Source organism: Danio rerio, chromosome 24, assembly GCF_052040795.2.
Source record: "Danio rerio strain M-AB ecotype USA chromosome 24, GRCz13ab, whole genome shotgun sequence".
In the NCBI taxonomy this organism is placed as follows: Eukaryota; Metazoa; Chordata; class Actinopteri; order Cypriniformes; family Danionidae; genus Danio; species Danio rerio.
This window is the reverse complement of record NC_141044.1, coordinates 40,337,501-40,362,334: the sequence shown is the minus strand read 5'-3', so window position 1 is coordinate 40,362,334 and position 24,834 is coordinate 40,337,501. Positions and strand designations below refer to the sequence as shown.

The window sequence follows — 24,834 nt, the reverse complement described above, 5'->3', positions numbered from 1 at the left end:
TCTGACAAGTAACGAGTGAAAAAATAATTTGTGACGAGTGAAAATGGGGTGCGGCTCCATTAAGAGACCTCGCTATTGCGTGTGTCTATGTGTGTGCGTGAATGTGTAAACTTTCTGTAACAAGCGCATGTGCGCGGGACTTTCTTTTTCTCTGATGCTCGGATTAAGTTATTTTCTGTAATATATCGTGACAGAAGAATAAAGCACAAGATGTGGGATGCGACCTGTGAGAGCCTTGATTTATTTTTCTGCTGCTACACAAGAGTCAGGTGAGCTATCCTGTGTTTTTTTTTTTACTCAACGCGTTACACGGCGTCTTTCACATGTATCCGGAATATGCAGGTGTAAATAATTTGAATCATCCACATATCTTTTGCGACTTCATTATCTGAGATGTGAAACGCATGGTAAAGCTGCCTAAAGACAATCAATGCAAAGTCACGCACACACATAGAGACGAACGCGCTGGTGAAGTGTGTGTGTGTTTATAGCATTTTGACTGATAAATATGAATTTGTAGCTAAATGGTTTGCCCGCAAAGCAGCATTTCCCATTGTTTACATCGTTGCTACAGCATACCGTTAACGCTAGACACTGTACATGTCTTGATCAATTTTAACTAATAAAAACACTTACAGGTTGTAGCTCACAGCTTCTGCTTTGAGGAGATTTTAACCGAATCCAGCACTGAACTGGGAGAGATTCTGGAGCTGTTTTGTCAAATCATGCTTGCTGAGTATTTTATAATTCTCTGGAACATGATTAATATTGAACTGTAAGCACTTCTGTGTTTGTGTCGTGTCCTTTGGAAGCCCAAATACAGAAACAGACAAAGCTCTGTGGAAACAGCAGCGTTTGGACGCATTTTAGCTCTATCTCTGCAGTAACGTTACAGCCCCTCTGGCCACGGCCCTTAGCTGAGCAGTGTGTGTGCGCGGTAAACGAAGCATTGTGATCTCACAAGGGTAGGAAGTATTTTTTGTATTCCCCAAAATTCGTTCATTGTAGGCTTTGCTAAGCTAACTCTGTAAAAACCAAGTTTTCCCTTTGCATTGAACTTTGAACTTTTTACATTCAGAGACGTCGTTTATGTTCACACAGCTACATTACACATCAACTAAAGTTTAAAATATGATATCGTAGTGGACCACCCCTTTAATAGTATCTCAAAGAGACATTTCAACCAAAAATAAAGATTACGTCCATATTTTTTTCATTCTTTACTTGTTCTATACCTGTTAAATGCAAAAGAAGATATTTAGAAAAATGTTGGACCCCCCCCCCCCAAACCCCCAAGGGGGTCTCGATTCTCACTTTGAGAACCACTGTGCTAAAGGACTAAATGTAAATGTAGAAACAGGCTTTCATTTGTCACTGTAAACTGCCACTCAAAAGTTTTGAAGCAGTAATATTTTCCTGAACGCATCCATATTTACCCATCATCCTGTGCTCTGCTCCTCTTGCTATCAGAGTTGCTCAGACTCTGGACCGAAGCTACAGACCACAGTCTCAGTTTTTTAGTATTGCTGCCAGTGACCAGCATATTTCCACAGCAAACCAACACACCTAGAAAAACACACATTATTATACTGTCTGCTTACAACACAGACAACAAAGCAAACACACACTCATACCGATCTCTCCTCTATCTGCTTCCCAGGTTACAAAGCAGCGTTGTGTGTTACAGTCCCACACACACACATGGCCACTGTTTGTGCCTGTGTAGAGGATATTGCGAGTGTTATAACACACTGATGTCACTTCTGCCTGTCCGACCGCATCAGGTAAGCCCACTTTCTGCACCTGCAGGAGGAGGAAAAAGCTGCAGAAAGATTGCCTTTATTTTCATGCATGCATATAGTGTGTGTTCGTACCTGCAGTTCAGTAGTGTTGTCGTGTGTGTGTATCCGAGTAAAGACAACAGCACTGCTGCCGACGAGCATCAGCTCATTAGCAGTGAATGGGGAGAACGCAGCATCATGCAGAGGAATGGAGAGCTGAACGGTGCAGAGCAGCTCAAATGAGCGAGTGCTCCACAGCGCCACCAACGCCTCTGAAAAATCACCTGAAAGCAGATAATATATAATTACAAAAACAATAACCAAAACTTAAAAAATACAATAATGAAAAAACAAATCATGTATATTTTGAAGATGTAAAACATTTGTAATTTTTCTTAAAATGTTTAAAGGGTCACGAAACACCAAAACACATTTTTAGAGCTGTTGACAGTCGTATATGTGTCCCACACTGCTAAAAACACTATCAGGACACCTATATTTCACTAAAAAGTGTAAATTGGTTGTTTTTTCGTTATTTCAAGCAAATTCGTACTTCCGGTTTGAAACATTTTTGAAGCTGCATCACGGCCATGAGATAATAGCCTGTATTCCAGCGTGCAGACTGGACGTCTGTGCCAGAGTGTGTCTTATTACGTCTTACAGTGTGCTGCATTAATGCATGAGTAAGGCTTGGTTCAAACCAATCAGAGCGCTCTATTGTGCAACTTCATTAATATTCATTCCTGTCACAGTGTTAAGACGACAGACACCACGTTGTTTATTCCTATCGAACTAAGTTAACTATTGCACCGAGTGTAAACATGTTAGCACCACAACCAAACTTTAACCTCGTGTAGGATTTTCGCCGCATTTAGTGACCGGAATAACACACGCGGCTTTCTGACGTTACCTGCTGTGTGCATCTAAGTTTCCGGGAAATGCGGAGGGTTTTTTTCTTTCATTTGCCGTGCGGTATCAAACATTGCATGAAAAATACACGCTTACAGCAGTTCCTCGAATCAAATATCTCGTTTGTCGCGAGGGACATGAATGAATTTCCTGAATGAAAGAGACAAACTGCAGTTAAAGTCCACCATTTAATAATTTGGCAAATAATTCGACTACAGATGTCCATGTAAACACCATCAATTTCTCCCGTGTGTGTGTTTGTGTGTGTGTGTCTGTTTTGACTCTGAAACTCGCGCGTGCCCAAATAGACACTCCCACACCAAGCCTCTTTTCTTCCTCCGACACTCCCCCCTAAACAGAGCTGGACACGCCCACTTTTCTGACTTTTTCCAAAGTAGAGGTGTGAAAACACCCTGCTGAAACGAGGGGGTTTCATGGCCCTTTAATAATACTACTGAAAACAAAACCAAACATACATTTTTTTTAACAATTACAAGTATATAAATAAATAAATGCATGTACATACACACACAATAAAGCTATACATTTATAAAGTTTTATCTAAAAACAAAATGCAAAACTGGGTCAAAAATGCATTATAAGAGTTAATGCACAGGATATTTAAGCTAAAAATTCACAATTATTTTAGAAAACATTCTCTAATTTACAAGCAAATAAACAAAAAAACTGCATTTGTAATAAAAAAAAATAAAGCATTTTTAAAATTTTAGGGCAAGAAGGTTGCTGTGTTTGCATGTTCTCCCAGTGTTGGCGTGGGTTTCCTCTGGGTTTTCCCCACAGTCCAAACACATGTGCTATAGGTGAATTGAATAAGCTAAATTGGCCGTAGTGTATTGTGTGTGTGAATGCAAGAGTGTATGAGTGTTTCCTAGTGCTGGGTTGCGGTTGGAAGGGCATCCGCTGCGAAAAACATATGTTGGATAGTTTGGAGTTTCATTCCGCTGTGGCGACCCCTGATTAATAAAGGGACTAAGCCGAAAAGGAAATTAATGTAAAATTGTATTTAAAAAAAAAAAAAACTTCTGGGTTACTTCTGGGTCAAAACTGGGTCCAAAATGCATTATAAGAGTTAATGCACAGGATATTAAAGCTTAAAAAATTACAATTATTTTATTAAACATTCTCCAATTTACCAAAAAAAAAAAAAAAAGTTCTATTATTTGTTTATTCTGAAGAGCATTTTCAACTAAATGTACTAAAATATAGCATTAATTGATCTTAAAAATGAACAGGGGTCTGATTTATATTATATATAAAATATATATATGATTTCTATATTAATAATAATAATAATAATTCCTTACATTTATATAGCGCTTTTCTAGACACTCAAAGCGCTTTACACCTTGAGTGAATCTCCTCATCTACCTCTAGTGGATGCCTCCACCTGGATGACGTGACGACAGCCATATTGCACCAGACCGTACACCACACACCAGCTGATTGGTGGAGAGGAGACTGAGTGATGAAGCCAATTATGATATGGGGATGATTAGGAGGGCATGATGGACAGAGGCCAGTGGGCACATTTGTTCAGTATGCTGGGGTGAAACTGGGGTGAACCTTTTTTCGAAGGACATCCTGGGATTTTTCATGACCACAGAGTCAGGACCTCAGTTTAACGTCTCATCTGAAGGACGGCGCTCATTGAGCAGTATATAGTCCCCTTCACTATACTGGGGCGTTAGAACCCTCACACACCGCAGGTTGAGTGCCCCCTGCTGGCCTCACTAACACCACTTCTGGCAGAAACCTAGCTTTCCCATGTGGTCTCCCATCCAGTTACTTGCAGAGAGCTAGCTGGCTGGTTTCTATACCATTTATAAAAATGGTATTGACCTTATTCTAAAATGCGGAAGTGCGCCTGTTTTCGCGATTGTCTTAGAACTTCCATTTCAGTCGCCTATGGGAGAAATGACTAGGAATAATAAACGGCAAAAAACGGTCAAACTACTTGCTCTACAAACAAATGTTTGCATGACTATACAGACCAAGTTGAATAATATAACAAGGAAATATCAGTTTGCAACATCAAAAAGGAAAACGAGCAGTTTTTAATGTCTAAATATGAATGGAAGTGAATGAGACCGGAAGTCTCGTGCCAAAAAGATTCAAATGGCTGCGCCCGCTCGTCCGCAGAGAATAAAGTGAATAGAAACCTTCCTAAAAGTGAAGGTACACCAGAATAAATTTAAATGTATTTATGGCTCATATGATGATTTAAAGTGAATCAATTAAGTCAATATTTAAGCTAATAGTTAAATTTGTTTACTGTACTCACCACACTTACAGCTGCGCACGTTTTAAATCAAGTTCAAGTTATATAGATTACAACTTATGTGTGAGAAGTGTCGTACACACATTTCCAGCCCTGTTTTGTGCAAACGCCACGTTATAAATGAGACCCCAGGTAACTGTAGTTAACAAGATTTGTTTACTTAAACTGTTAGTACAGATTTTTTTTTACAGCATAACGGCCTGTTTAAGCCAGAAACAATAACTATATATTAATTGCGTTCTAAAAATAAAATATTAGCACACACCACAACTATTAATATATCAGATGGGAATTATATTGTTGAATTCCTTTCAGAAATCTAAAGTAAAATTATTAAACTTGTAAATGTGCATATATATGCCCACATAACCCTTTAGACAAGCACATGCTTGAAAACTCACAAAACCCTGCGCACACACCAGAAAGTGGTGAAAATTTACATTTGTTATAGGTTTCCGAAGTGGGTGTGGCAAAATGGCTCGACAGCGCCACCTATGCACATTTGATGGATTGGCCCCTGAGCTACATTTTACAAACACATCAAACATGCCAATACCTATAAAAAAAGTCTATTGGAGCGAAAACCAAAACTCAACAGGAAGTCAGATATTTTTAAATTACTTTGCAAAAAAATTGGGATTTTATGTTTTATTCAGTAGTCAATTTTTTTACTTTTAATACGTGAATATTAGTTTTTAAATCTATAACTTTTTTAAAATTCAGGTAAAACTAAAAGAAAAAATGTCTAACATAAGAAAAACATAATAGGAAAATATTTGAAATACAATTTCACAGGAGGGCTAATAGCTTTATCTTCAACTGTTTAACAACACAAAACGTCAAACACTGACCCACAGAGAGAAGGTACATGTCATCCCTGGAAAATGTAAGGCTTTGCACTGCTCCATTGTGATACGCGAGCTTGTGTCTACAGGAACCATCTTGAACATTCCATATGCAGATGAGGCTGCTGTGTGAGGCTCCGCCCCCTGATGCAGACGCAACCGTCTGTGAGCAAATTAGAAAGAGGGTTCATTTAGGAAACCACTAATTTCTGCTAACAATCATTATTAGTCAAGCATTTCTGACTATTGGAGCCAGAGAATGAGTGTGTGATTTATTTGTTGTATATATTAAATAATCCATGTTCTGTATGGATGTGGTACCAGTGCATCATGGGTGACAGCGAGCGTTGAGATCTCTTCTGTGTGTCCGAACCACTGTTTCTGTGAGCCTGTGTGAAGATCTTCAATGATGACGATACTTCCACAGGTGTACACAAACAAACCTGCACGTAAATACAACACACAAGATGTAGCTAATTGTGTGTACAAAGACATTGACATACAGCATTTATACAAAGTTTTTTTTTTTTTTTTTTTACCTGTGTCTGGATTCCAGACCATATTGCTACGCCCATTTCCATTATAGCCAATCACAGCCTTCAGACTAAGCCCCGCCTCTCCTGAGGGTGAAGCTACAACAGACTACAAAAACAGAAGCGTTGTTGCGGAGTAAAAAAAGTGGTAAAACAGGGTGCAAACTATACATTGACAATAGGCGGGGTTAACTTTTTCTGTAATGTTAGTGTAAAATATGATTCAGTTATTTAAATATTTTTATTTATTTAAATTACATCTCATTTATTAATAAAACGCATTTAAATTTTTCGTTTTCTGACCTATAGTTACCTCTAATTAGCTATTTCAGGAGTTATTTTAGGGGAAACTACAAAAACTATGCATTATTTTACTTTGCTTTTAGGCTAAATGTAGAAACAAACAAGTATTTTTATATTATCTATTATTTTAGTTATTAGTAAATTAGTATTATTTTTTAAAATACAGATCAGAGAGAACTACTTCTACTACAGTTTTGACATACTTTAGGTGGGATCAATCGTTTATTTACAGCCTAGGTAAAAAGACACTGTATGCTAAATATTTAAATAGCTTTACTTTAAATATTATTGAATAACACATTTAAAACACACCTGATCCACGACAGAAGTCTTGAATCTTGGAGTGAAGTGTTTATAACAGTCTGGGTGGATCAATGTGTGTCCCTGTGTTTTCTCGGATCCTGATTGGTGGCCGGAGAGAGTGGGCGTGTCCTCGTCCTTTTCCCACTCAGTTACTCTAAGGAAGGAGGCGTGTCTGGGGGGAGGGGAGTGGGCGTGGTCTGCTGAGGGACTGAGCTGAAGTTCAGCAGCTGATTTGCACAGTAAATCTAGAGGAATAAAGTAGTTAAAGAACACTGATGTAGAAATGAGGACAAACACTGCTGAATATGTACAATACCTTCAGTGTCATTTCTCTTGGTGGAAAGAAAATTCATGACCGGCGGTGAGGAGGGATGAAATAAAGCCTCTCGAGGTTTCTCATTGGACAGCTCTGATATATTAAGCCCCGCCCAACTTTGAGCTGAACAAAGAGGAGCAGAACTGGCATCATTAAACACTCAAAACAAAAAAATGAAAACATCAAAAGTGAATAAAAAATTTCTAGGAATTAAATATGAAGATGAAAATTATATTATGCACAAGGTTACTTTGCATAGCAGTAAGCAAATTAACCAACGTTTGCTTTTAATCTACAGCTTTTAAAATGTAATTGAATACTTAATTTCATTTAATTTGTATTACCGTACATATAAATTTAATACATAAACGCATAAATATAATAAAAACACCATTTGAACCAATAAATAAAAGAAAATAAACACAATTTCAATAAAAAAAATGTGTAATTTCAATTTCTGGATGTTTGTTCTGATTTAATAAAGTTCATCAAAAAGAACTATTGTATATACATTTTTTAATTTGATTCATTACATTTATTTATTTGTTGACATTTCAATAAATATAAGTGTGTGTGTGTGTGTGTATAGATGACACTTTTAATGTATATATATTATGTAGTATTATCTTTTTTAGGTGCAATTATCAGGAAAAAATGTGAATGAAAGCCAACAGCAAATGTTTCCTCTTTAATTAAAAGACCAATGCAGGTGTAAAATCTAAAATGAGCTTTTCCTAAAATATGGATAGCTTCTTTTCAGTCTGGGGAATTTTATTTGAATTAAATTGTAAGACTGACCTAATAACTAAAATTCTTGCAATAAATCAGACAAAATAAATAGCCCATCACACCTGATTTACGAGAAGAGACGTTTAAAGCTGGAGACCTGGTAAAAACAGACAAAGCGCTCAACAAATAAAAATTCTAGATATTTTATGGTACATAAAAACAAAAACACAGAAAGACAATGGTCATACCTGCAATGTTCACTCTGCTGTGGAGGAGCCAGGAAGTCCCAGAAGAACAGGGCGTCACCTGCAGTGACCACACCCACCTGATCAGGAGTAAACCTCACCTGTCTGATGGGCTCAGAGTGACCGATGAACACCTGCAGGACACAAACACATGCATACACATGGCCACACATTATCATCATCATCATCATCATCATCATCATCTCACTATTAAACCTGTTGCCATAATTAAATATCCATCCAGTTGCAGTTATTTAATCCAAGCGTGTTCGTTTCAAATGGCTGCAATTCCAATAATAGGTGTTTGGTACACACATGAATCAAAATACAGAAAAATTGTTCCATAAATTGCACTCTACAGCGTCTCTCTACTAATAACTAGTTAAAAAACTTAAAACAACCGCAATGCCAACAACTCATTTCAATGAAAAATAGTTCATATAGCTTTTCAGTAGCAAATATTCATCAAAAAAATTCTGTCGTGTGTTTTACATCCATTTTTGTTTGTTTTAGGCCAATTTGCTTTGATTGTAAAATTAGGTAACACTTTATTTTGATGGTCTATTTGATTATTAGTAGAGTGTCTGTTTAATATCTGTTGATACTGCTCCTTCAACAGACATTTAGCAGACTTTCAGAAACTTTACAAGCACATGTCAACTTACCCTATTCCTAACCCCAACCCCAACCTAACAGTCTACTCATAATCTAATGAGAATTAGTTGGCATGTAGATGCAATGTAACTTAAATTCAACAAACGGACCATCAAAACAAAGTGTGACCCTTAAATTACTAATGTAATGAATTACTTTAACATTGAAAGGATCAAAGTGAAAACTTGCAAAAGAGTCAATTAATTTAACAATTCCTTAATAAATAAAAAACATGACAAATCCCCCATATGAAAATCTGATATATGGTAATATATGCAAATCACACATTTAACATGCAAGTTTGTTTGGATATCACAGATATAAAGTATAGAAGTAAATTTATATTATATGTGTATGTTATATTATATGGTATATGTTTTACGCAGCGGATGCCCTTACAGCTGAAACACAGTAGTGGGAAATGCCCATACACTCTCGCATTCACACACACACTCATACCAGGGTTCATACCCATTTTACTACTAAAATTCCAGAATTTTTCTAGGATTTTCAAGTAAATTTTCATGACCTAATGTGTTATGCAATGTCTATATACTGTATACAGTACATATCATAAATAAGAAGAATGCAATGCATGCTTAAATTACAGCATATCATAAAACAAAAAACAAATCTATTTAGCTTGAATTTATTTTATAAATCTATTGTGCGTAAAATTTATTTAGATAATGCTTACACATGACGGTTCATTCCCGCTGTGGCACCTCTGAAATTAAGACTAACATTCATAATGTGAGACCATGAGTTAGGCCAGGGGTTCCCAAACTTTTCAGCCTGCGACCCCCAAATTAACAATGTCAGTGACTCGCGACCCCCATTTTTCAAGGTGGTTATATAAATATATAAACCTTGTAGACACAACTATAGGCATGTATAAACATAAGTATTTTACATATCAATTTCCAATCATTAGAATTAAAAATACTCCATTCACACGTTCAAATAAGCTAACTATGCTTTATATACAGTATATATTCATATTTAGCCATATTGTGAATATGATCAATAAATATGATCAATCAAATCAATCAATATGATGACAATAGATCATCATAATTGCAATTACTTATTAGACACTTAATCATCAGCCCTCATGAAATCCAGTCTTCAGTGGGACAGACCTGTGAATTGACGTCCAGCTTCATGTCATAATCCCAGACCTTGAGCGAGTTTTGGCCGGCTGTGAGCAGATAATGACCATCTTCACTGACTGCTAGAGACTCACACTGATGCTTGTGCACCTCAGAGACCTGTAGCACAGGAATAATCAGACTAAAACCATAAAATAGAAAAACTCCATGACGTTTCTCTGACCAAAAAGCTAGATTTCCTTGACCTACGACTGAAAAACAGGCTGAGGTTGTTTTGCATAGTATTAAAAGGAATATCTTTATCCACAAACAATGGAAAATTTACCCATGTATAAGTAATCTAATGACCAATGGGAACCCTAAAAACAGATATTTCTTTTTCTGAGAGCGCATTTGTCGTCCTGCAGGGTTTTACCTGTCTGAGCAGCTGTCCTGTGTGTGTGTCGATCCAGAGGATTTTATTGGCGGATGTGGAGATGAGCAGGTGTGACAGTGATGCAGGTGAGAAACACGCATTCAGAGCGGAGTCCAGAGTCGAGCTCTCAACATCCACAATGCTCACATCAACCCGGAGCAGCTGACACACACAGAAACAAACACTGTTTAGCTTTCGCTGTACATGTCACAAAATATATCAAAAGTTACTACATTTGTTTTCAATTAATATAGAACTGAAATTACATAAATAGCAATAATAATAATAATAATAATAAGAGGGAAAAAAGAAATAGAAGAAAGAAGAAAAAAAGAAAGTAAAAGAAAAAAGAAGAAAAAGAAAAAACAAAGAATAAAAAAGAGAAGGCGAAAAAAAGAAAAAAAATTATATTTTTCAAAAGATAGAGAAGACAAAAAAAGAAGAAATAAAGAAGATGAAGAAAAAATAAGAAAAAGAAGACGAAGAAAAAAGAAAAAGAAAACGAAGAAAATGAAGAAAAATATGAAGAAAAAAGGAAAATAAAAGAAAAAAGAAAGACAATAAAAATGAAAAAAAGGAAAAGAAAAGAAAGAAGAAAAAATAAGAAAGAAAAAAAGATAAAGATGAAGAAAAGAAAGTTAAAAAAGAAGAAGACAAAGAAAAAAGAAAAAGAAAAAGAGAAGATGAAAAAAGAAAAAGATGAAGAAAAAATAAGACAAAGGAAAAGAAAAGAAAGAAGAAAAAGAAGAAATAAGAAATAAAAGATAAAGATGAAAAAAGAAGGCAAAGAAGAAATGTAGAAAAAGAAGAAAATAGAAGAAAAAAGAAAATAGAAGAAAAAGAAGAAAAAAAGGAAAAATATGAAGAATAAGAAAAGAAAAAAGAAAAATGCAAAGAAAAAAAGAAAAAGAAGAGAAGGCGAAGGTGAAAAAAAAGAAAAAAGAAAAAGAAAGAGAGGGCGAAGAAAAAAAGAAAAAAGAAGACGAAGAAAAAAGAAAAAGAAAAATAAGAAAGAAGAACAAAGATAAAGAAAAAGAATAAAAAATAAGAGACGAGGAAAAAAGAAGAAAAAGATGAAAAACAAAGACAGAAAAAGAAAAGAAAGAAAAAGAAAAACAAAAAAATTATATAAAACATTAAAACGGAAATATGAAATAAAAACATAATTTATGTAATTACAATTAATAATATTAAATTATAAAAAAAAAAGAAAAGTAATTGTGAATATAGCAGATCATGTGTCACTATTTGAAACAATAAATTGAAGAGCAAACAAACAACATACACAAAATAAAATTTCTAGAAATTATTCTCCTCAAAAATTTTATTTCAAAATATAGTACATATATTATTCATTACATCCGTAATTTAAAAAGGTCAGCAAAAAAGTGAATGTTTTATAAAATGAATGATATCAAAATGATTTTATTTGAATAGTTAGGTATAAAAGTATATGCTGAGAAAAAAAAACAGGTTTTGAAAATGTGCAACAGCTCTGACAAAGCATTATGTTGAGGATTATGTTGATTATGATGTACCTCATTCAGGGATCTTGCCTCCATTATCGTGACGATATATTCGGTCGGTCCGATCAGTGCCAGACGGCGACTGTCAGAGCTCACGGCCAAAATATCCGGACTACGATTCACACCACACATAACCACATTACCTTAAAAAACAAAAGCAATTATTCAGAAGATGTCCAATAGTTCTCATGAAAAGTATGCCTACTAATTAAGAGTTCAGAACGTGCTGTAAGGAGGAAGTAACATCATACATGTGACTTTTACTGATCACTCACCCAGAACTCGGACTACATGATGCTCGCGTTCAGAGGAGCTGTAAAGGACCAGATATCCAGAGCCGGCGCTGAACAAACACTGACCATCAGGAGAATATATCACACACTCAACTGACCCACAGTGCTGCCTACAAACACACACACACTCAGTCGATAAACATACAGCAAGCCTCTGTTGATTTAATTAGGCAATTGAGTGTAGTTGTTTGTGAGTGTTTATATAGGCGCATTAGTGTTTGTTTTAAATTGTTCATATAGGCAAATGAGTGTTTGTTTGTGAGTGTTTATACAGGCAAATGAGTGCTTGTTTGAGAGTTTGTATAGAGGTTAATAAGTGTTTGTGAGTATTTATATAGGCAAATGAGTGTTTGTTAGTGTTTATATAGGCAAATGAGTGTTTATACAGGCAAATGAGTGTTTATAAGTGTTTATATAGGCAATTTAGTGTTTGTGAGTGTTTATACACACCAACAAGTGTTTATAAGTGTTTATATAGGCAAATGAGTGCTTGTGCGTGTTTATAAAGGCAAATGATTGTTTGTGAGTGTTTCTATAGGCAAATTAGTGTTTTGTGAGTGTTTATATAGGCAAATAAAAGATTTAGAAGTTGAAAAACAGGTTTGTAGATGTTTTGAACAGTTTGTCAGTGTGATTCATGTTAACTGTTTTTTGTTTGTTGTCTGTTAGACCCATGTGACATGTATACTGCCTAATCTTGGCCAGGACGCTATTGTAAAAGAGATATTTAGTCTCAATGTGTCTTTCCTGGTAAAATAAAGGTTATAATAAAGTGTTTGTTTGTGAGTGTTTATATAGGCAAATTAGTGTTTGTGAGTGTTTTATATAGGCAAATAAGTGTTTGTTTATAAGTGTTTATATAGGCAAATAAGTGTTTGAGTGTTTATATAGGCAAATAAGTGTTTGTTAGTATTTATATAGGCAAATGAGGGATTGTGAGTGTTTACATAGGCACATTAGTGTTTATGTAGACAAATGACTGTTTGTGAGTGTTTATACAGGCCAATTTGTTTTTGTGAGTGTTAATATTAGGCAAAAAAAGTGTTCGTTTGTGAGTGTTTATATAGGCAAATGAGTGTTTATGTAGATAAATGAGTGTGAGTGTTTATATAGGCAAATGAGTGTTTGTAAGTTTATATAGGCAAAAAGTGTTTGTGAGTGTTTATATAAGCAAATTAGTTTGTCAGTGTTTATGTAAACAAATAAGTGTTTGTAAATGTTTATACAGGCAAATAAGTGTTTGTGAGTGTTTAAATAGGCAAATAAGTGTTTGTTTGCGAGTGTTTATATAGGCAAATGACTCTTTTTGAAATGAGTGTTTGATGGGAAGCTTCTGTAGCCAAAACAAATTCCTTGTGTGTGTGAAGCACACTTGGCAATAAAACTAATTCTGAGAGTGTTTATACACCTGTGCTGAGCGATTAAGCTCGATGTTTGGATATCAAACACTCTAACAGCACCAGAACTTGATCCACAAGCGAAAAGAGGCATGCTGGGATGGAACGCAACAGAACAGGGATTTTCATCATCATCTGTGACAAAATCATAGAGCTGCGAGACAAAAAGAGAAAGCTGTTCAATGACCCGGTATGTGTAAAATGTATAATCTACAGTTCAGCCCATGACTGACCTGCTGCAGTGTGTCCATGTCCCACACGCGGACAGTAGCGTCTCTGGACACTGTGGTGACCCGCCGTCGAACTCCATCCACACTGAAGCCCAAAACACTAGCTGTGTGAGACCTCATCAAAGTACGGTAACCTCGGCTGGCCACATCCAGGTATCCAAGATTCCCTGTGCTTGTGGCTGCTAGAACTCTCGAACCGTCCGAAGACACATTCACCAAACTCACAGGCCCCTCATGCTCTAGAAACACACACAGACGGCTCAGTGATTACAGAAAACATTTGAAATTAAATAACTAGTTGTGACTATTAGTGACTAGTTGTGACTGTACTAGTTAACTAGTTGTGACTAGTTATCAATACTAGTTGTGACTAGTTAACTAGTTGTGACTATACTACTAGTTGTGTTTTTATCCAAAGATGTGGGTAACACTTTACCTGAAGGGGTGTTGAAAAGACATGAAACCTTTATAGTCATCACAGGACACACGTCATTAATATGAATGAGATTTTGTGCATGCTTATGACAACTGTCATTAAGTGTCATTTGCTCAGTTATGCCATTTTAAATACAAAGATAACATTGTTGACATAAACAAATACATGACAACCTGTTTTTGTCTTTGTCATGACATCTTGACATTACTAAGACAAAAAAACCTTGTCATAAATCTGTCAATAACAGTCTCAATAATATTTTTTTTGGCCTCAACTACAGTGGTTCAAGCAGAATTTTCATTAAAATGTCATTTGAAATGACAAATAGATTTTGTTCGACTGAAAAAGTGGCAAGAAAAACATTCATGACACTATTATAATGCCTCACGACAGTCATGTTTATGACAGATTTATGATGTGTAGGTAACGTTAAGGCCCCGTTTACACTAGTGCGTTTTAGTTTTAAAACGGCGTTTTAGAATGAAAACGATCCGCGTCCACACTCGCGTTTTACCCAGCGTTTCTGAACTGCTCTCCGTCCACACCAAAACGCTGAAAACGCACATCACGTGACCACACAGACGCTCCCGGGCAAGCGCTGCAGCCAATCTACCGAGATGAGAGCTCTGCTAGTCAGACTTCTCATCAAGCATCTCCCGCTGGATCTAATCTCACTATATTTATTAAACGGGATATTTCATTCATCTTGTTGTCTTTATCTAACGACATATTCCCTGACTTTGGTCATTGGAATCTTATTTGTTCTCAGGTAACGTGTTTTGGCTGAGCGCAAAGATAAGTTAATGATTAATGTAACCACGTAGCCTATTCTGTATATTGACTGATCGCTTGCCTTTATTTCCTATAATGTATAAACTTATTGTATGTTATACTTTTATAATGGCCATTATCCATTATTAAAACTGATATTCAGCAAAAGAGAGGGTATGTTTCGTATTTTCACTGAAATTGAAAGGAGGCAGTTGTTATCGGCTCCGTTTTGTTATAAATATCCACACAGTGAAGATGACGCTCATATATGCAGCACGGCGCCTCAACATTTCTGCTGTCTAAGTTGCTAATATTAAAATGAAAATAGGCAGTTCCTTAAATCATGTTTACATTTTATTGTTGAGAAAGTGAAACAACGTAGCTAGAGTGATGTGAATGAAGTTATAAAGTACACTGTTCCCTTTAAAGATTTACCCGTGTCCTCGGTATAGTCTGTTGTCCATATCAAAATGAGAAGAAGAGACTGCAGTCTTGATCAAACTTGCGAAGTCTGAATTTACAAGGAGAGAACGCAGGACTGAACCGTGTGTGTAGGCTACTTAATATTCAGGAAAAGCCCCAATCAGAGAGGCGAATGTCTGCAGCCCCGCCTCCGTTTTCAGATGTCTCCGTTTTCCATCATCCACACTGAGACGGAGCAGCAGCGTTTCAGAATGAAAACGGCCTCTCCAGCGTTTTCGAAACGCTCCGTTTTCGGCGCTCGAGAACTCCGGCGTAGTGTGGACGGATGGCGTAACCGTAGCAAAACTTATGCGTTTTCAAACTAAAACGCATTAGTGTAAACGGGGCCTAAGTTGCATTGACAAAGATGAAGACTTTGGCTGTGCTGTTTTTATTGTAAAGGTTTTATGAACACCACTTAAAGTAAAGAGTTGCCAAGATGTAAAAAATAAGTGGATGAAACCTAGCTAGAGTGATTGACAGGGCTGAACTGACCCGCCTCTAAAAATACTGATGAGAAGTCCAGAGGCCACAGACGCATGAAGCCATCCTCTGAACCAGTCACACAGAACTTGGCACACACACTGATGCTGTTCACCGCAATACCAGCACCTGAAACACCAACATTAATAGTATCAAGAACAGCAATGCTTACATGTTTCAGAGAATGTTTAATTTTGTGGAAAAACTCAGACGACCTGATTACTTCTATTAGTGAATAAATGATTAGCCCTCCTATGAAAATGCTATTCTTTTTAATATGTTTAATATTTTATTATATTTATTTTTATAAATATTTATTTTTATTATTTTAATATTTTCCAAGTAATGTTCAACAGAGAAATAAAATTTTTGGCAATTCCTATAATATTTTTTCTTTAAGTTTTCCTTATATCTTTTAATTTGGATGGAACAAACTGATTTATATAATATTTTTATTTTATTTTAAACATTAAATCATTTGAATGTTAAATTATTATTTTAAAATGTAAAAAATATATAAAATTTAAGACTAATATTACTAGCCAGCTCCCCCCAATCTAGTTAAAACATAACATAAAATAAAATAATTATAAAATAATAGTTCCCCGCTTAATATGTGTACATAAATTATAGTATTGTTGCCTTCTAAAGCAAATTTTTTAAAAGCATGACATAAGAATAAAATATAAAATAATTACTACATACATAATAATAGATACATTTTGAAATCAACAAATAAATTACATTAGAAATCTTTTTTTTTATTCCCTGAATAAAATTAATTTACATGTAACTGATATGTGCCTAAAGAGACCCAAGGAAACAATCAAGTGCTTGTGTTGCTCACCTGTGCTAAAGGTCTGTTTCTCCCTTTGGTGGGTGTGACTTTCATGAGCTGGGAGGAGCCTCCTGATGTTTTTTATCGCCACGGCAACATAGTCAATCTCCAAGATGTGACCACTCCTACTACTGACAAACCTGCACCAATCAAAAATCACCTCAGGGATGAGCTCAAGATCACATGACATCATCAATATCAGCAGCTCTACGTAGTGTAGCCATCGCGTTCATCAAAGTAACCTGCTGAGCATGTGATGTGTTTTTGTGTACTCACAGTGTGCGATCATCCACCGGCCGGTTTTGAGTGTGTCCCTGCTCAAAGGCGAGGTCTGTGAACTCCAGATTGTGATACTGTCCCAAATTCACAGGGCAAGAGCGTAGAGAACCGCCACGTACACGCCACAGACGCACATTACCTGAACCACATGACACCATACTGCACACAAACACAAACAGTGCTCATCTAGAATCTGCTAATACAATTGAGATTCAGACAACAAAAAATCTGCTGTTAATTTTCTCACACTAAAACCATTCAAAGTGTAGGCTAACACCATGATATGCAATGGGACAAGATTTCGGCAATAACAAATTTGTCTGTCTGCACCAAAAGCGATGTGACATGACAACAGCCAATGCACTCCCAAAGAAAACGTAAAACTCATCCATCAACATGATTTCTGCCCCATAGTCCCATAGGAAGACTACAACTCCCATGATTCCACAATCAGTCATGCCATCATCAAACTCATGAGCTGCGTCCCAAATCGCATAATTATGCACTATTCTACGCCATTTTGTTGTATAAATAGTGTAAGTAGTGTGTTCACACTAAAAACTCTAAAAATAATAAGTAAACTTTAATTACCCGGATGATGCACTCAATCAGCCGGTAAAATGAAGTGTGGAATGATGGACACTTCACGCACTCAACGACCGCAGGTTTGCATACTTATCGGAAGGGGCGGAGCTAACGGGCGCACATGTTGGATAACTATTTATTTTGGATGGTGAAAGCAAAATTCTCCTACAAGAGTGATTATAGCGCCTCCCGATGGTGAATGCAATAATACTCACGGCAGGTAATTCGGTTGATAATTTGGTTATTTATTTCACTGATTTGTCAAACGTCATCAGGGAAACGGTTTGAATTTCCGCTCAGTAAAAAAACATTAGTGTGCCATTTGGGACGCCACTAAATACATATACTATCCTGTTGAGTGTGTAAGTGCATAAGTACATAGTGCATGAGTGCATAGTGTATAGTGTGCCATTTGGGATGCAGCTATGGTTTCCGCTACATTCATTCTTCCATGGTGGGGCGCCACACCAAAATTCATCCCGCCACGGCTACATTACATCTTCTTATTCAAAATATTCGGTCGTTTTTTAAATAGCGGGTTAAAATCGCACCGAAAACGTAAGAAAAGGTAAGTGAATAATAACAGCGCAAACTTTTCTGTGACCGTAGTAGTGCTGTGCGTTCTGTTTAACCCTTTAGGGTGACGTGCTGACTGACTGACAGGTGCGTGAGGCCAGCAAACACGACGTAGCTTTCAGTTATGATGATCACAGTTTCCATAATTATACTTTATTTATAGATAAAGGTCTGTGGCTCTGCATATAATGACTTTATCTTGCTGAAGTTTATAGCCGCTTCACTTTACTTCAGGATGCATTAATGCTGCGGTCCGCTCCGCAAGTCTATTAGAGACATTCATAAATATTCCTAGCATATCTAATCAATGTTGGAGACATACTCGCTACATAAACGCACTAAATCACACTTCAGCCGCGTTTATTTGAGAACGCAAGAAAATCTGCCCTTGAGCAGCGTATATTTGAGGGTGCGCAAGTAGTTTTGTGCACGAACAGAGGAAATCTGCGCTTAAGCAGAGATTGACATGCTCATAGGCTATTACATGAATGCGAACTCGACTTAATACTGCGCCCACGACATTTGTCAATGAAATAACGCCACATGTAGAGGTAGATCTGTGTAAAATGCCCAACAGAGTCTGCCGCCACAGCTGGAAAAAATCCTAGAGGAAACACTGAAACTACACCTTTGTTTGTTGTGAATACACGCCCTCTAGTGGCGAAAAAAATTACACATGGTGCTGTAATCTAAAACTACATGAATCGTCAATCACCAAGCTTTCAGCTAATAAAATCTTAAGTAAATTAACAGCAACTGTACATTTTTAGGTGAACTATCCTCATAATAGCATTAGCTAGTGACACTGTTTATAAGGAGAAGGATTGTACATATGTTTACATCAAAGAAAAATCCCACATTGTTTTGACTGTTTGTGATTTTGCTGAACAAGCATGTATGTTCACCGTGTATCATCAAAGAATGCAATCTTGATAGTCTGGATGTCCACATCTGTGTGTGCTTTAGCTAGGACTGGAACCACACTGCCATCTGTCACATGCCGAGTGTTCCACAGCACCACCGTCTAAAGCAGCAATTCAACAATTAACACAAACATACTGTACACTACCAAGTTTTAGAACAGTAAGATTTTTAATATTTTTTGCTCATGAAGCCTGCAATTACGTGATGCACAGCAAAGAACAAAGCAATTTGTAAATTGTTTTACTTTTCTTACATTCCGGGAATTCTGCGTGTGTGTATCTCTCTATTACTCTTGCGTACACACACAGGCATTAGTTCTCTCGCTCCTCTCTCTTTCGGTTTCACAGGTTCAACCCCCTCAGATTGTTATTGGCAGTAGGATCGGTCAATGTTCATTATCTTTGGTGACAAGGCGGCTTTTGCGGCCAATCTGAGTGGTTGCCAGGTTTTTTAAAAGGACGACGAGTGGGACGCCGGACAGAGGCTTTTCCCTTTTGCCTCTCATTATTTCTTTTGTTTTAGTACTTTATTTTGCTAGTTGTTATTGCCAAATTGTTCATTTTCATTAATTTTCTTTTTATTCTTCATTTGAGATCGTTTGTTGATACTCTTTGTTTTCCCCAGGGGATTTAGAGATGTAAATGTCACGTGACTTACATCCTTACAACACCTAGCGAACCTGTGTATAGACCAGTGTTTCTCAACTGGTGAGTCGCGACCCAAAAGTGGGTCGCAGGAACATTTTCAGTAGGTCGTGCAGTGTGTGGTCAAAAAAAAACAAAAAAAAACAGACTTTTATTTTAAAATGCGTGCGTAACAACCCTACCATTTGACATGTGAAATTTCATGTCGAAGCGCAAGTATGACCCCGAATATGTAAAGTATGGCTATATATATATATATATATATATATATATATATATATATATATATATATATATATTGACGACAAAGAAGACTTAAAGCCTCAGTGTCATATGTAGTGAGGTGATCTCATAAGAGAGCATGAAACCTTCTAAATTAAAACATTTAGAAACCAGAAAATATGTTTTATTACCAGTTTATTAACAGTATTTGTCCTTTTTACTTTGTAATATTTCTGTAATTTGATCCATTTTGTTAAATGACAGCAATAAAATAGTGTTTATTTCTAAGTCTTGGTGAATTTCTTATGGTTTTTCTGTCACTAATTGTTTATGTTAACAAAAAAATACAAATTAAGTATAATTCCTAAAATTGTATTATACTTCCTAAAAATTTGGGTCGCGGCTTGATGGCCATGTAAAAATGTGGGTCCCATGGCCAAACCAGTTGAGAACCCCTGGTATGGACACACCAGGTTTAGGAGTGAGCATTGTCTTTGTATGTTTCTGTTTGTTTAAGATTAGAGTATGTAAGTTAGGGCGTGCAAACGCTGAAGACTTACTTTCAATTATTTTGTTTTCGGTTAGGTAAAAGGGTTATACGGAGTTTGTTTGATTTTTGGTTTTGCTATTTTCTTTTCTTTCAGCACCACTTTTGTCCTCGTCCCCTGCGGGGTTTAATGTTTTTTGGATTATTAAGTTGGTATAAATTGTATATAATTTACCTTTTGTGGTTATTTGTTGTTCTCTATATTATTATTCTTTATTATAACTATTTTCTGTTTATCTTTGATTTTTGTATAATAAATTATTTTCTTATTGCCAGTAATTTGGTTGATGTTAGATTTTCTTCTTCCCGTATTACACAAAATTGTCACAACATAAATGTTACCACTTCAGTCCCTAGATTCACATCAAGAAGTCGTAACCACATTTAAAGCAAATTTTTAAATCTTTCTTTGATGAAAAGTAAGTTTTAAACACCAGCATTTATCTGAAATAGATATTTTAGTGAAACTCTACATGCATTTATCATCATTTTAGACCAATTAAAAGTATCTTTACTAAATAAAACTATTTTTAAAATAATTTCTTTACCAATTTTTTTAAAAGCTTACTGACTCCAAGCTTTTACATAGTATTGTGTATAATATTACAATGACGTTATAATATATAATGTATATGATATGATGATAAAATAATGTTATAAAGTACAAAGCTTTATGTTTTAGATAAATGCTGAATTATGGATCTTTCTATTCCTTAAATAGTCCTGAAGAAATACTTGTGTTAATAAATATTGACAACAACAACAACAAAAACAATAATATTTATTTTTAAAAAACTGAAGAAGAAACATTTCTTGACCAGCAAATCAGAATATTAGGATGATTTTTAAAGGATCATGTGACTACAGTAATAGTAAAAAATCTACTTTAAAATAACAAAATAAGTTACATTTTAAAATATATTCAAATAAAAAACAGCTATTTTAAATGCAGGCTTGGTGAGCAGTAGAAACTTTAAAACATGGCAAATGTTACTGTTCTAAAACTTTTGGCCTATAGTGTAAAAAAAACCTAGTAAATAAATACAGTGCAATAAAAACTAGTAAATACTAAATACAGTTCTTCACATGCAGAACACTCACGGTTTTGTTATGACTGTCTTTCCCTACACCACAAAGCACTCCTCCGCTGTGAGAGAAACTGAAACAACAAGATCAACACCATCAGCTGATGGACTCTGAGAAATGTAGTGTCGGATCTGTGTTGTGCATGTGGGTGTGTTTGTTGTACCTAAGCAGATTGAGAGCATGTGTGTGTGTAGGAATGATGGTTTGACACACTCCTGCGCTGTAACTCCACAGACGAATCAGGCTGTTTGTGCCCGTCTGAGCCGATGCCAGCACTGTGGAGCTGGCATTTAAGGCCAGAGCTGAGACCTGACAAACAAACCACAACACAAAAAACATGAAAATCAGGGTCAGATTTAAGATTCATACATGAAAACTAAGCCCGGTAATTTTTAATAATCATTATATATGCATGACTATTATTATGGTATATTTGTGTATTATATAATTTCTTATCCACTAGTAATACATTATTAATAATAGAGTGTACATTCATTCACTCATATTCTTTTCGGCTTAGTCCCTTTATTAATCTGGGGTCGCCACAGCGGAATGAACCACCAACTTATCCAGCATATGTTTTACGCTGCGGATACCATTCCAGCTGCAACCCATTTCTAGGAAACATCCACACACACTCATTCACTATGGACAATTTAGCCTACCTGTACCACGTCTTTGGACTGTGGGGGAAACCGGAGCACCTGGAGGAAACCCACGCAAACGCGGGGAAAACATGCAAACTCCATACAGAAATGCAAACTGAGCCAGCCGAGGCTCAAACCAGTGACAATTCTTGCAGTGAGGCGACAGCACTACCAACTGCGTCACGGCGTATATAGTGAAGCCCGAAATTATTTATACCCCTGGCAAATTCTGACTTTTTTTTTAAGTTACATTCACAAATGACAGTTAAAACTGTACTATGAAAAAAGACAGCTCTATGTTAACAGTGTCCAGAAGCGCTGTGGACTTCTCTGGCATCTGGGATGGACTATCACACAATGGAAACATGTACTGTATGTATTTGCACACACACATCATCAGTTACCTTTAAAATATTGCAAATTTTGGGTGACACACTGGCTTAGTGGTTAACACTGTCGCCTCACAGTAAGAAGGTCACTGGCATTTCTATGTGGAGTTTGCATGTTCTACCATTGTTGGCGTGGGTTTCCTCAGGGAAACACATGCACTACAGGTGAATTGAATAAACTAAATTGTCAGTAGTGTATGAGTGTGTGTGAATGAGTGTGTATGGTTGTTTCCCAGTGCTGGGTTGCAGCTGGACAGGCATCCGCTGTGTAAAGTCCTCTGTGGTGAACCCTGATAAATAAAGGGACGAAGCCGAAGGAAAATGAGGACATATAGCTAATTTTACAAAGCTCGAAATGAACCTTTTTGCTTGGTAGTACCGGTGCTCCTAACTTTAAAAATGTAGGCACATCAGCCAAAATTTAGTTGCACCCACAAATTATAAGCACCGTTACTTCAAGTGTTATACAAACATATTTATTGCATTTGAAATCAACAGTAAACAAACTAACAAGCAAAAATAAAAATAAAATAAATAAATAAATAAATAAATAAATAAATAAATATATATATATATATATATATATATGCAAGCGTAAGGAAAATGTCTCAACGAAATCCCATTACCACAAGAGAATAGATTTTTATAACATAACTGAGTGACTAAAAGATACACGGAACGCTCACCGGCCCTGCACGCACTGCTTGACATGAATGAATCTGTTAACGGTATAACTGTGCTGTTCTCACGGGTGCTGTCTGATATTACACTGATGCTTTTGACATATACTGTGCCTTATTATATGCATATGTCATGTTAATAGTAATACCAGTCTTTTTATGAGTAGCGATGTTAGTTTACTCAGTGCAAGCCCGTTTGCGATGGTGTACGTGGTGTTAAATTTGACATATAGCTGCCACTTGCACGGCGGACAGCATCTGGCGATTATATGAAGGATTAAACAGAAGCTCTCGTGCTAGATGTGGCAAACAGTAACCTGAAAATTCCATCCCACAGACTTTTCATAGCGGGCTTGAAGCCAACGGAAGTCAAGATCAAGTCATAACTTGTAACTTTAGATGCCATGGTTTCTAAAACAAAATCTGTCAGTGTTATCTTCATTCTCATCTTCAGCGCTTTACAATTTTTCGCGGTAGTAGCTCTCTCTGTCATCCCAAGCCAGAAGGCATTGACTGAGTGATTGACAGCTGATATTTCAGTGCTAGAGCAGTGGTGGGCCAATAAGAAGAGAGTGAAGGCGGGGCAAGCATTATGGACTTGGCTTTGTTTACTGCAGCAAGTCGACATGACAACTGTTTTAAACCATTCCTGAGCGCTGCGTTTCATGGTTCAAGTGCAGACAAAGAGCTTAGAGATGCATTCTGCTTGAATGTCTCCCGAATCTGCGCATGTGGGGAACATTTTGCAGGAAAAACTGGTCGCACACAACGATTTTAAGAACTCACACAAATGCTCCCAAATATATTTTGAGGTCGCATAGATAAAATTTCGGGTGCATATGCGACCAAAATTTCAAACCCTGTTTATTAAAAGCCATTTATTATGAACTTTTGTTTACAGTGCCATGGTAGAGTGATTCACTGAACATGGCAAAACATCCATCACTGTAACTTCATAAAACAAGTATATAGGGAGAGAAAACCTTATCTGTGTGTCCAATGAAGAATCTCTGTTGCCCAGAAGAAACAGTCATGCTGACGATTATTGCGTGACAAGGATACACAACTTCCTCTCCATCCAAACTCCACACAGCCTAACAGACACACAGCATGAGAGAAAAAACACAGTTCGTGTTACTGAAGCAATGCAACATGCATCAAATCAGTTTACTTATGAATGTGTAACACACTGGTTTATGGTTATAATCAATGACTAAATTCTATAATCAATGCATTTAATTTTCACCCCAGATGATGTGTTTATTCATCGCTACAAGGTTGTATTCCCACACATGTCTTACTCACACATCTCATTGTAGCTCCTCCAAAGCCAATAATTCTGTTCAGCTTGAGAATGGGGTCAGGATACAACTTC

The 24,834-nt window shown here is 36.4% G+C and overlaps 1 protein-coding gene across 4 annotated transcripts in view; it reads right to left on the bottom strand.

Moving 5' to 3' along the window:
- The window catches only part of wdr90 (WD repeat domain 90), a 47,173-nt gene that overhangs the window by 11,084 nt on the left and 11,255 nt on the right, over positions 1-24,834 (bottom strand). The window contains exons 11-34 of one of the 4 annotated variants that reach the window (XR_015525272.1): positions 24,765-24,833; positions 24,443-24,553; positions 21,907-22,052; positions 21,759-21,816; positions 19,226-19,344; positions 17,157-17,318; positions 16,890-17,020; positions 16,055-16,171; positions 13,894-14,129; positions 13,672-13,814; positions 12,246-12,373; positions 11,983-12,113; positions 10,445-10,606; positions 10,060-10,188; positions 8,267-8,397; positions 7,886-8,175; positions 7,290-7,432; positions 6,983-7,218; positions 6,374-6,476; positions 6,156-6,277; positions 5,841-5,997; positions 1,875-2,065; positions 1,635-1,803; positions 1,437-1,566 (exon numbers count right to left, since the gene is read on the bottom strand). Coding sequence is in view for 1 of the 4 variants with exons in the window: in XM_087309972.1 (XP_087166098.1) it covers positions 1,437-1,566; positions 1,635-1,803; positions 1,875-2,065; positions 5,841-5,997; positions 6,156-6,277; positions 6,374-6,476; positions 6,983-7,218; positions 7,290-7,412; positions 8,141-8,175; positions 8,267-8,397; positions 10,060-10,188; positions 10,445-10,606; positions 11,983-12,113; positions 12,246-12,373; positions 13,672-13,814; positions 13,894-14,129; positions 16,055-16,171; positions 16,890-17,020; positions 17,157-17,318; positions 19,226-19,344; positions 21,759-21,816; positions 21,907-22,052; positions 24,443-24,553; positions 24,765-24,833 (3,239 nt within the window). In the remaining 3 variants the exon portion in view is untranslated. Of the gene's footprint in view, positions 1-1,436; positions 1,567-1,634; positions 1,804-1,874; positions 2,066-5,840; positions 5,998-6,155; positions 6,278-6,373; positions 6,477-6,982; positions 7,219-7,289; positions 7,433-7,885; positions 8,176-8,247; positions 8,398-10,059; positions 10,189-10,444; positions 10,607-11,982; positions 12,114-12,245; positions 12,374-13,671; positions 13,815-13,893; positions 14,130-16,054; positions 16,172-16,889; positions 17,021-17,156; positions 17,319-19,225; positions 19,345-21,758; positions 21,817-21,906; positions 22,053-24,442; positions 24,554-24,764; position 24,834 lie in introns of all 4 variants that reach the window. The other 3 variants (XM_087309972.1, XR_015525273.1, XR_015525274.1) reach the window with 3 other exon arrangements.